Raw genomic sequence first — 12459 nt, 5'->3', positions numbered from 1 at the left:
TAACTGTCATCACCCTGTATTTTAAACCCAAGAAAATAATTACACAACATTAAAGTCATACAAAAGGAGAACCTCTTACGGTAATGAGACACACACACCTCTCTTTCTTCCTTATTTTTTGTTGAAGAAATTACATAAACCTTTTTATGGTACCCTATTCCGCTAATGAGGTTGTAGAATCTTGTAATAAGGAGATAACTGTCCATAGGACTCACTCACCAATGAACACACGTGACAACAACAACAACAACAACAACAACAACAACAACCCAGTCTATTCCCACAAGTGACGTCTAGGGAGGGTAGGTGTACGCAACCTTACCCTGGAAGGGTAGAGAGACTGTATCTTGTAGACCCTCGGCTAAAGAATGGAAGGAGCACTGATAGCAAGTAATAACAATACATGATATTTAGAGCACTAAATCCAAAATAGCAAAAGAGAAGATGAAAGAAGTACTGATAGCAAGTAATAACAGTGCAAGATATATGGTGATAGCAAACTAAGGGAGTACTGATGGCAATGAACACGTGTGAGTCATCATAAAAATTTAAACCCCTCCCTCCAACGCCCAAGGTTTCAAACAAACAGGAAAAACGAAAAGGAAGCTAAAAATACCCCAAGCGGGATATATAAGATGAAAGGATGAATCCCAACCAGCATCTTCAATAACAAAGGGAAGATATTTTTAATACATAGATATTCAGCAAAAATGATTCGTCTGATGTAAATAATTACGAGGGAGCCTTTCAATGCATGTCTTGTTCGTTATCAATCAGTGGAGCTGTGGAAGGTGATGCAGAACTTAGTGAACAAACAGTATTTGAAGAAAGAATACTGAAAGTATACTAATACCTTGTGACATCTTCAGAAAACCAACAATAACACCCACATAAAAGCTGTGGCCATTATCTGAACTGGTGATAGTTTACAGTTTATCTGGCTGCTATTAGCATCATCATTGGCAGATTGTGATGGTGCTAATATAGGGCACTCCAGACCTTGTTTACTACCTGTGCACATACTGGCAAAAAGACCAGGTGGGTACTTCCCGCGGAGATTGATGTAGCTAAACATGGTGGTGGAGCAATCATTTGACAAATCATTCAAAAGATCAGCAAAAGGACAAGCAAACTGTACAAAAGCATCACAGCATTGTTTGGCTTGGAATTGCGGTCCTTTGCATTGGCTAGTGATGACTGTGTAGTTCTGAAACTCAAAGCTAACAGGACAAGCTGCATAGAATATTGATGCAAAATATCCTTCAGCAATACTTAAGAGGATTTAAGCAAACTCAAAGCATCTTCTAAGTCAGTTTAAAAAATTGAAACATCAGTATATTACAAAACGCAATAACTCTATACGTCTAACAATAACCAATACATGAATTGCAGTTAAATATTTCGGGCAGCTCAAACGAACCATGATTGCTATTCCACTAGTACTCATATTAATAGCTTGTTCCCTGAAGACGCTTATCTTTATTCTTAATTCCCTTGTCCAAAGATAATTCTGAATTGTCTTCTCTCCAACCCAACCACCAAAAGATATCTTTTAAGAGAAAGTAAGCTAAAACAATTATCTTCTCTCTATCATTACATAACCTTAGTCATTCTTAGGTGTTTGGACAATATTTGATTGAAGTTGAAAAAAGAGAGTTATGTTTAGCACTTTCTTCAGAACATCCTGTACCACAATTCAAATCATATTTTAGAAACAAGTTACATAACTAACTTCAATCCAGATGCCATGCAGTCCTAGATGATATTTCAACCGCATAGAGATGCAACTACAATGCAATTTTATCAAATGAACAGCACTTGCTCCATTTACAATGATCTGATAATGGTCATACATTTCCACGTTCAGCATCTTAGAGAATAATTTAAACAGATAAGTAGATGGAAAATAAAAGAAAAGTTGAACTCGACAATCCATGAAACTGAGCTCCACCAAAGCAAATTTTGTGAATTAGAAGTAAAATAGAAGCCTCTGAGTGCAATTCACCATTGCCTGAAATCATCATATCCGTATATTCTTGAGTTAAAAAGACCTCATTCCGCAATCAAACGAGATGGGTAGTTACAAAGAAATCAAAGCATTTGAAGATCGTCACTTGATTGTTCATAGCCATACTTAAAATAAATGAAGACATTAGGATTTGCTTACAGATTTTGATATGCACATGTAGGAAAGAAAGAGTTCTATCAAAAAATGCATTTGGTTCTTCGCAGATACTTAAAATGCGAGAATGCAATCAAGACTGGAGCACATGATAACTGCTTATAGAACTTGAAAAGAAAAAATCTAAAAGAACATTACGTGGAACCATCACATTGTCACTCTTACTCCAAAAAGCTCAAGAGGTTCCGCACTTGAAGCCAAAAGACATTAACACCTTACCCAGAACTAGACGCTACTCAAACTAGTGCCTGCTCTGGGGGAAATGAGTAAACTCAACATCATCCATAGTATCAGACAGAGATCCATGGTTCACTTAGCCTTGTGGCAGAGCCTACAGAAGGCTTTGGGTAGCAGAGTGAGTCTTAGCACAGCCTTCCATCCTCAGATCGAAGGGCAGTCTAGGAGGATCATCCGGACATTGGAAGCTATGCGGAGGTAATCCCTTGATTTTCGAGGTTGTTGGGACAGACATCTACCCTTGGTTACGTTCGCCTATAACAAGAGTTCTCAGGCGAGTATAGGCATGCCACCTTTTGAGGCACTGTGGAAAAGGTTCATATATTATTGCATTTAACATTCATGAAGTGCCAAAAAAGTTTGCCCTAGCCTTTCCAAGTGTTCTTTTGGTTGGAAAAGTTTTTTCTTTTTCCCCTGCAGTTGTAGAAGGCATCCGAGATTGTTAAAACAAAAAGAATTTAAGTAATATGCACTGATTGACAATGTACTGTATTTCTTACACCATCAGTGCAATTTAACCTCTTATAGTTAAGATATCAAGCGATGCTATCAAATAGAGTTATCGATATCTGTAATTACCTTTTAATTGACATAATTGTATAGATCTTTGTGCACAATTAATGCATAGTACACAAAGTTTTAATCAAGCAAGCACAAGACAGCAAACCGAGATACATAATTAAGCATTATCCCACCTTCAATTTCAAAGGAAAAACCCTTGACTTTCCCCAAATAAAAATGAAATTTTGACGTAGAGACCGCAGAAAACGAGATCAGAAGAGAATAAAACTGAAAAATGACATACTGAAAGTAACTCAATAGCAATTTATCGAAGTTTAATGAAATGATCTTTTCTCCTACCAAAATTTAGTGCATAGAGCCATAGACGATGACCTCAGAACTATGATAAACTAAATCGTGAAAAATAGAATTAAAATTAGGAAAAGAAGCGTGAAGATTACCTTTTCTAGCCTGAAGGAGATTTCTCCCAGTTGAAGCTTGATGAACCAAAATTCCATCTGTGGCACGAAAATCCATAATATGGCAACTAACTTAGAATGCACTGGAAAAAAAAAACTCTGAAAGTAAAAGAAAAAGAAACAAACCGGATACAGAAGTTGAAGACGAAACGGCAGACACGAGGGAGAAAGAGAGAAGTAGAATAAAGCAAGAGCAACAGTGTGTCCAGTCCATTGTTTTAAGAGGAGGGTTTCTTCTTATCTATTCAAATTAAAAATGTGACAGAAAAAGAGACTAGGAGCAATGCTGTCTTCACTGATAGTTCACAGATAGAACTGATTTTCTTTTCTAGCTTGGGGTATTATTATCCAATTAATGGAGGTAAAACTGAATGCTCATCTCATCAATAACTCTCATTACTAAATGCTCTTACGTTTCCACCCAATGCAACAGCAACGTCTGCTTCCGTGATAGAGTAGTTATTTATGCCTCAATTTCTTTTTTCGTTTCTTCTTAAATTTCGTTACGTGAACGTACTTGAACCAAAAAAGGGGATGTCATGATATTTGTATTATAAAATAACGTCATATAAATAAAATAAGAAAATTCAAATTAAATTATTTTTAAATATAAAGAAGAGTCATACTTATTTAAATTTCTATATATTAGAAAGAGCTCAGGTTTCGATCTGTCAGCTTCATGTTTTTTTTGTAAAGATCGAGGGTAATATGGCATTTCAATAATTTCTCATCAATATTATACACGTGGCTTGGTTGCCCACAAAAACTATACGTGTAATTTTTATGTGACTCCAGTTGTATTTTGAAAACACCAATATATTAGGTTTGTATACGGTCAAAATCATATGCCTTCGATCTATAGGTTCGAGGGATCGTCTTAAGACCGTGTTCAGGAAAGGTCGAGTTCGAGCCCGATGGACCAGACTCGAGCTCGAAGATAGGATGCAACGCCCGAGGATCGAAGTACGATTAATACCGAAGCCGAGTATGCTCCACCCCGAAATAATGCCGTTATGGATTTCTAACAGAATGAGCGGGATTCCTATCACGTCCCCAAAATCATGGCGCACATCCCGAAATAGAATTGTACGATTCCGTACTAGGCGATTAAACAGTTGTCCCAATAAGATTCTTTACTGTAAATGAAAATGTACCTTCTATAGGGTTCCACTATTATATAAAGGGGACCCCAATCATTTGTAAAGATCATCTAATCATTGGCAAAGAATATACTATCTTACTTTGCTAGCTCATTGTTCATCAGACTTGTCTTTTCGCTTTATTGTTCCTACTTTACTGTTCTTGGTTCATCTCGAGGTCACTAAGCTCGAGATCGAAACTGCTTAAGTATACTGGTTTGATTCACTTATTTCTTTCATTTATACTTCATACTTCTTGATTATTAATTGGTATTTAACTAAGTCACATATTATTAAAACCACAAATCAAATTTAATTGTTACTCATATTTTCGAGGTAAACAGTTTGGCGCCCACCGTGGGGCTAAAGATAATAGTGATTATTTCATTACTTATTCCCATTACACACATTATTTTTACACTTTTTCTTCTCAAGATCTGATTCTCAGGATTAAACCTGTCAAACTCGCAAAATACACATGTTCGTGACAACGAAGGTCTTGGATTTCATGGGGAAAACAATAGTGTAGGGGTCGGTGTACCACCGGTAAAACCAGGGGAAATGCCAAATGGGGAACCGGTTGATATTAGTTCGCACATTGCCTTGAATGCAGATCTAGGCACAGACCCCGGAGGGAGTGTACGCAGGGAAGCCCGATCTGGAGGCCAAGGAACACCAGGAATAGGTAATGGGAGAGTCAGCCTCCAAGTGATATTCGGGATGCTGCAAGCTCAGCAAATCGCCATCGCTCAACTTCAGAGTCAGAACAAAACTCTGAGTATAGCTGAACCGGAGAACACTCAACGTGCTGAACCGGCGCCAGAGAGGTCAAACAAAAATGGCTCGGGGATCGACCCCATTATTGTGAGAATGCTCGAAGAGCTTACCGAGAGGATAGAGTCCGGGGAAAAGAAGATTGAGGACAATGACAAGAAGTTGGAGACTTATAACTCCCGTGTTGATCAAATACCAGGGGCACCCCCGGTCTTGAAGGGTTTAGATGCCAAAAAGTTCATACAAAAACCATTCCCTCAAAGCGCAGCTCCGATGCCCATTCCTAAAAAGTTTCGCATGCCCGATATACCCAAATATAACGGGACAATCGACCCTAACGAGCATATTACTTCATACACTTTCGGGATCAAAGGAAATGACTTAAATGACGATGAGATCGAATCAGTATTGTTAAAAAAGTTTGGGGAAACATTGTCGAAAGGAGCCATGATTTGGTATCATAACTTGCCTCCTAACTCTATTGATTCGTTTTCTATGTTAGCAGAAGCCTTCGTGAAAGCACACGCCGGGGCCATAAAGGTGGCAACGAGGAAATCGGATGTATTCAAGATAAAATAAAGGAACGACGAGATGTTGAGGGAGTTCGTGTCCAGGTTTCAGATGGAGCAAATGGAATTACCACCGGTCCCGGATGACTGGGCAGTACAAGCTTTTATGCAGGATTTGAACAAGAGGAGTTCGATCGCGTCTCGACAGTTAGAGCGGAATTTGGTCGAGTACTCAGCTGTGACGTGGTCGGACGTACATAACCGTTACCAATCGAAGATCAGGGTCGAGGACGACCAGTTGGGAGCCCCCTCGGGCTCAGTTCATCCTAATATATTGGCAACCAAGCCCCCGAGGGATACAAACAGGGAATCAAGATCGAACAAGGGACGGTATTAGCCATATGTCGATCGGAGAAACAACGATTCGGGCCGTAATTCTCCTCGAAATGATCGGAGAAATGATTGAGGTCAAAGCTCTCAGGGGCTCATGAGTAAGAGCGGATTCGATAAGCACACTGACCCCCTAGAGGCACCTCGATTGTTAGAGTATAATTTCAGTATAGACGCATCAGGGATTGTGTCAGCTATTGGAAGAATCAAAGATACCAAGTGGCCCAGGCCTATACAAACCGATCATTCTCAAAGGAATCCAAACTTGATGTGTAAGTATCATGACACACATGGCCATAGGACCGAAGATTGTAGGCAGCTAAGGGAGTAGGTAGCTTGGTTGTTTAACGAGGGTCACCTTCGAGAATTTCTCAGTGATCGAGCTAAAAACCACTTCAGGGAGAGAGGTGTAAGAAAAAATGAACAGGAAGAACCACAACATGTAATCCACATGATCGTTGGCAGTGTCGATGTCCCACAAGGACCTGTGTTCAAACACACCAAGGTATCGATCACCAGAGAAAAACGGACTCGGAGATATGTGCCCGAAGACGCCTTATCATTCTATGACGAGGAAGCGGAGGGCATATCTCAGCCGCACAATGACGCCCTGGTAATTTCTATCCTTTTAGATAAAATTCAAGTTAAACGTGTTTTAGTGGATCCAGGTAGCTCAGTGAACATAATCAGATCGAGGGTCGTAGAACAGCTCGACCTTCAGGATCAGATTGTACCTGCATCCCGGGTCTTAAATGGCTTTAACATGGCAAGCGAAACAACAAAGGGGGAGATAATCCTGCCACTCAACGTAGCAGGGACCATACAAGATACAAAATTCCATGTCATCGAAGGCGACATGAGGTATAATGCACTCCTGGGGAGACCATGGATACACAACATGAGGGCGGTACCTTCAACTCTTCATCAGATGATGAAGTTCCCAATGGAGGATGGTATGCAAACGGTCTACGGAGAGCAACATGCTGCAAAGGAAATATTTGCAGTCGATGAAGTGACGCCGATACCAGAGCCTTCGACCTTGGAGAAATCGAGCATCAAAGGTAAGCAGGCCGCTAAATAGCAATCACCGCCCCAACCTCGACGGAATCGGAGCAACAGGTAATCGAAGACGAAGAAGAGGATTTCCTTACTCCTCGAACCTTCGTCATTCTCGAAGAGTTCGATGCAACCAAATCAACTGTCGAGGAACTGGAGCAGTTCATACTGATCGAATACATGCCCAAGAGAAAGGTATACCTGGGAACAGTATTAACCCCCGAACTCAGGAAAAAACTCATTCAATTTATTATTGATAATATGGATTGCTTTGCTTGGTCCCACTTAGATACGATAGGGATTCCACCGGAAATCACAACACACCGGCTAAGCATCGACCCCAGGTTCAAACCGGTAAAGCAAAAAAGGAGGCCCCAGTCCTAGGTGAAACATGCATTCATAAAGGATGAGGTAACCAAACTCCTCAAAATAGGATCTATTCTGGAGGTAAAATACCCCGAATGGTTAGCCAACGTAGCTGTAGTTCCTAAAAAAGGAAATAAACTTAGAATGTGCGTAGATTACAAGGATTTAAATAAAGCATGTTCGAAAGATTCTTTCCCACTGCCCAACATTGATCATATGATCGATGCCACGGCCGGCCACGAGATCCTAACGTTTCTCGACGCCTACTCCAGGTACAATCAAATTCACATGAACCCGAAGGACCAGGAAAAGACTTTGTTTATCACTAAATTCGAAACTTATTGTTACAACGTAATGCTCTCCGAGCTAAAAATGCAGGAGCTACATACCAACGCCTAGTTAATAAAATGTTCGAAGAACAGATAGGTAAAACAATAGAAGTTTACATTGATGATATGTTGGTTAAGTCCCTGCGCGCAGAGGACCATTTAACTCATTTGCAGGAAACATTCAAAATTTTGAAAGTACAACATGAAGGCCGTGCAAAGGCTGACTGGACGAATAACTGCTTTGGGTCGATTCATTTCGAGGTCATCAGATCGAAGTCACCGGTTCTTTTCCTTGCTTAAAAAGAAGAATGATTTTGCGTGGACCCCGGAATGCCAGCAAGCCTTGGAAGAATTGAATGATACTTATCGAGCCCGCCTTTGCTTCACACCCTGAAGGTAGATAAAAAGCTTTACCTATTCTTGGCAGTATCCGAGATAGCGGTAAGTGGGGTACTATTTCGAGAAGAGCAAGGTATGCAATTTCCTATTTATTATGTAAGTCGAACTCTAGGAGATGTTGAAACTAGATACCTTTACTTAGAAAAATTAGCACTTGCATTGATAAGCGCATCTAGAAAGCTAAAACCATATATCCAATGTCATCCCATATGCGTATTAACAACTTACCCCCTTCGAAATATTTTTCATAAGCCCGAGCTATTGGGCCAGTTGGCCAAATGGGCCGTCGAACTTAGCGGGTACGATATCGAGTATCAATCCCGAACGGCCATCAAGTCGCTAAGTAGCTGACTTCGTGGTCGATTTTACGCCGACCCTCGTACCCGAAGCGGAGAAAGAACTCCTGCTAAGATCGGGTACATCATCGGAGGTATGGACCCTTTTCACGGACGATGCCTCGTATGTGAAAGGGTCCGGGCTTGGCATTATCTTAAAGCCACCTACAGGTGGCACCATCAGACAATCTATCAAAACTTCTAGGTTGACTAATAATGAGGCCGAGTATGAGGCCATGCTTGCAGGTCTCGAGCTAGCCAAGAGCTTGGGAGTAGAAGTCATTGAAGCCAAGTGAGATTCACTATTGGTGGTAAACCAAGTAAACAAAAGTTTTGAAGTTTGAGAGGACAGGATGCAACGGTACTTGGATAAGCTACAGGTAACTCTGCACCGCTTCAAGGAGTGGACTTTGGATCACGTGCCTCGAGAACAAAATAATGAGGCCGATGCACTTGCTAACCTGGGATCCTCGGTTGAAGAAGATGATATCGTCCCGAGGACTGTCGTCCAATTATCGAGGTCTGTGGTCGAAGTGGGTCATGCCGAGATAAATTATACAAGCCTGACTTGGGATTGGAGGAATAAGTACATCGACCATTTGAGAAATGGAAAGCTCCCATCGGACCACAAAGAATCGAGGGCCCTACGAACCAAGGCTGCTAGGTTCGCGTTAGATGAAGATGGAACATTGTACAGGAGAACGCTCGATGGGCCATTGGCGGTATGTTTAGGGCCGGGAGATACCGATTATGTTTTGCAAGAAGTCCGCGAAGGTACTTGTGGAAATCACTCCGGCGCCGAGTCTTTAATTCGCAAAATTATTAGAGTAGGGTATTACTGGGACAACATGGAAAAAGATACTAAGGAATTTGTCAAAAAGTGTGACAAGTGCCAACGGTTTGCACCGATGATCCACCAGCACGGAGAACAACTCCACTTGGTCCTATCTCCGCGGCCTTTCATGAAATGGGGAATGGACATAGTCGGTCCTCTACCAACGGCCCCAGGTAAATCTAAATTTATTTTGTTTATGACTGATTATTTTTCTAAATGGGTGGAAGTACAGGCCTTAGAAAAGGTCAGAGAAAAAGAAGTTATTGATTTCATCTGGGACCACATCATATGCCGGTTCGGGATACCTGCCGAGATTGTATATGACAATGGAAAACAATTCATCGGCAGCAAGGTGACGGAGTTCCTCGAAGCACATAAAATAAAGAGGATCTTATCAACACCATACCACCCAACTGGAAATGGACAGGCCAAGTCAATAAACAAAACTATTATTCAAAAGCTGAAGAAAAGGTTGGACGATGCAAAGGGAAAATGGAGAGAAGTTCTACCCGAGGTCCTCTGGGCATATTGAACAACATCAAAGTCTAGCACGGGGGCTACTCTGTTCTCTTTAGTATATGGCTCCGAGGCCCTTATCCCTATCGAAGTCGGAGAACCCACCGCTAGGTTTCGACATACATCGGAGGAATCAAATCACGAGGCTACGAACACCAGCCTCGAGCTATTAGATGAAAAGCGAGAAGCAGCACTTGTTCGGATGGCCGCGTAGAAGCAAAGAATCGAGAGATACTACAATAGAAGGACCAACCTTCGCCACTTTGGAATCGGGGACTTAGTTCTACGAAAAGTCACTCGAGACCCGAACGAAGGGAAACTAGGCCCGAATTGGGAAGGACCGTACCGAGTCCTCTGAGTTTTCGGTAAAGGATCTTACAAACTTAGCACAATGTAAGGTGAACAACTGCCGAACAATCGGAACGTATCATTACTCAAACAATACTATTGCTAAGGTATGAATGTATCTTTCTTGTCCATTTGAATTTGAAACTGACTTATTGTAGGTGTTCGGTCGAAGCTATCGAAGGCACCTTTTTACACGAAGGCCTTAGGTTTTAAAGCATGCGTTGCACTCTTTTCCCCTTAGATCGAACTTTGTCCCAAGTGGGTTTTACCGGCGAGGTTTTCAACGAGGTAACAATTATATGCTACCTAAGGAGAACTCAACAGTATCCAAGGCTTCTTCAATCAACCTCACATACTGGGGGGCATCACCTTCGGATGTCATATTTATGAGGAAAATACTTCACGCCTAAGAGGGCCTCGATAGGAAAACTTTGTAATGGGCCAAAGGGGACCTCAACCAAAAGCTCAAACATGATCCAACACCTTATTCAAACTTGCTCGAATCATCAAAACACCACAAATAACACCTAAACCATCAAATTACATCAAATTCAAGCCTAAGTTCATCCAAATCTTCCGAAACTCGCATTCGATCAAAAACCCAACCAAAACACCTCCGAATGATCTAAAATTTTNCGACGGCAAAACATGTACGCATGTATCAATTATTCAAAGAAGCATTCCTTCTATATCAAAACACTTTGTGTCTCAAAGAAGTCTACTACTATATGAGCTCTACACTTACAATTCTATGAGAAATGTCCCAAGGGCCAAAATGCAAATACACCCCGAATACTCGGGGGACTGTCAACGACAGTCAACACATCCGAGTCATCAAAAACTCGAACTCATAAGACCTCAAAGAGGCATCCCCTCGATATAAGGTCCAAGGCCATCATACTCGGGGACTAACCTTTCGAACAAGTTCGAAAGGTTATCGGGAAACAAGTCCAAGAGACATACCCGAAGGCTATGGTCATATAAAAAGACTACGGCCGAAATAATGCAGCTCGGAGACGTCCGACTTTCACCATAAAATGAAAGGCCTTCAAACACTTTGAAAAAATCGGTTAAATCAGGCCACCCTCGGCAAAAGCAAAAGATAAAGGGCTTCGATAAAATCAGCCCTTGAATAATTTAAAGGCTTCGATAACATCAGTCTTTGAAATAACCTCAAGAGGTATTCGATTATGTTTACATAAAAAAATTACTAATAAGGTTCCGATACGTCAAACCTTCGAAAAACCCAACGGGTACAAAAAATATATGCTAAGGCATAGATAAATTTTCACTAAGTCTTTTAGCCGAAAAGAGAGAAAAATTATAGCCCCTTTAGAGGCCGAATTGGCCCAACTTAAAGAGCCTAAGGGCCAATATAAAAAAGCCTAAGGGCCGATATAAAAGAGCCTAAGGGCCAAAACATATAGGGTTCGAGACCTTGCTCTCACTCAACTCGGACTCAAGAGTCCCACTATCCCGAGCTCGCGCCAAATCAACTTAAGCATAGCTCGAAGACTAACAAGAACCTTAAGAGGTATTCTATTCTAAGTTCGAGGATCACACGCTGATCACTAAAAAACCTAAGGGTTGTTATATTCAGAATTCGAGCCAAGGTACGTTTGGTCATTGAAGTTATCGAATTTTTCACAAAATAAAGACAATGCGGAATCGATGATGAAGCAAAGAGATCCTTTTATATTTATAAGAGGGGCTTAAAAGAGGTATTTTACAACACCCACGAGGGGTCCTCGCACAAAAACACAAAAACAAAATAAAGAACTTAAATCTACTCCGGGGCCACATCTCCGGCAGCTGCACCTTCGGGAGCCGCGTCTTCGGGAACCCCCTCCTTGGGGACTTCATCTTTGTCTCCTCCGCTCTCAGAGCCACTAGATGAATCCTCGTCATCAGAGAGCAAAGCAGCAGCCTCTTATTCCAAAGTCTTTGCTTTTTCAATGTAGGCCGAGAGGTCGAAGCTGCGAGCGTGCACCTCCTCGAGGGTTTCTCTCCGGGACTGTCGCCTGGCATGATCGAGTGCACATGATAACTTAACTTCAGCCGCAG

At 41.4% G+C, this 12459-nt stretch overlaps 1 protein-coding gene across 2 annotated transcripts; it reads right to left on the bottom strand.

Annotated features, from left to right (window-relative positions):
- LOC109226721 (GPI-anchored protein LLG1-like) lies at positions 536-3864 on the bottom strand. Of its 2 annotated transcripts, XM_019391566.1 has the most exons (4): positions 3526-3864; positions 3382-3438; positions 854-1233; positions 536-782 (listed from the first exon to the last, which is right to left on the bottom strand). In XM_019391566.1, exons 1-3 carry the CDS (start codon positions 3611-3613, stop codon positions 866-868), a joined length of 513 nt encoding a protein of 170 aa, XP_019247111.1. In that variant the 5' UTR covers positions 3614-3864; the 3' UTR covers positions 536-782; positions 854-865. The 2 variants fall into 2 exon arrangements, with proteins under 2 accessions (XP_019247111.1, XP_019247110.1); XM_019391565.1 differs by having other exon boundaries at positions 536-1233.

The sequence above is a fragment of the Nicotiana attenuata genome, chromosome 6 (assembly GCF_001879085.1).
Source record: "Nicotiana attenuata strain UT chromosome 6, NIATTr2, whole genome shotgun sequence".
Classification (NCBI taxonomy): Eukaryota; Viridiplantae; Streptophyta; class Magnoliopsida; order Solanales; family Solanaceae; genus Nicotiana; species Nicotiana attenuata.
The sequence above is the reverse complement of the archived record's forward strand: the minus strand, read 5'-3'. Positions and strand labels throughout refer to the sequence as shown.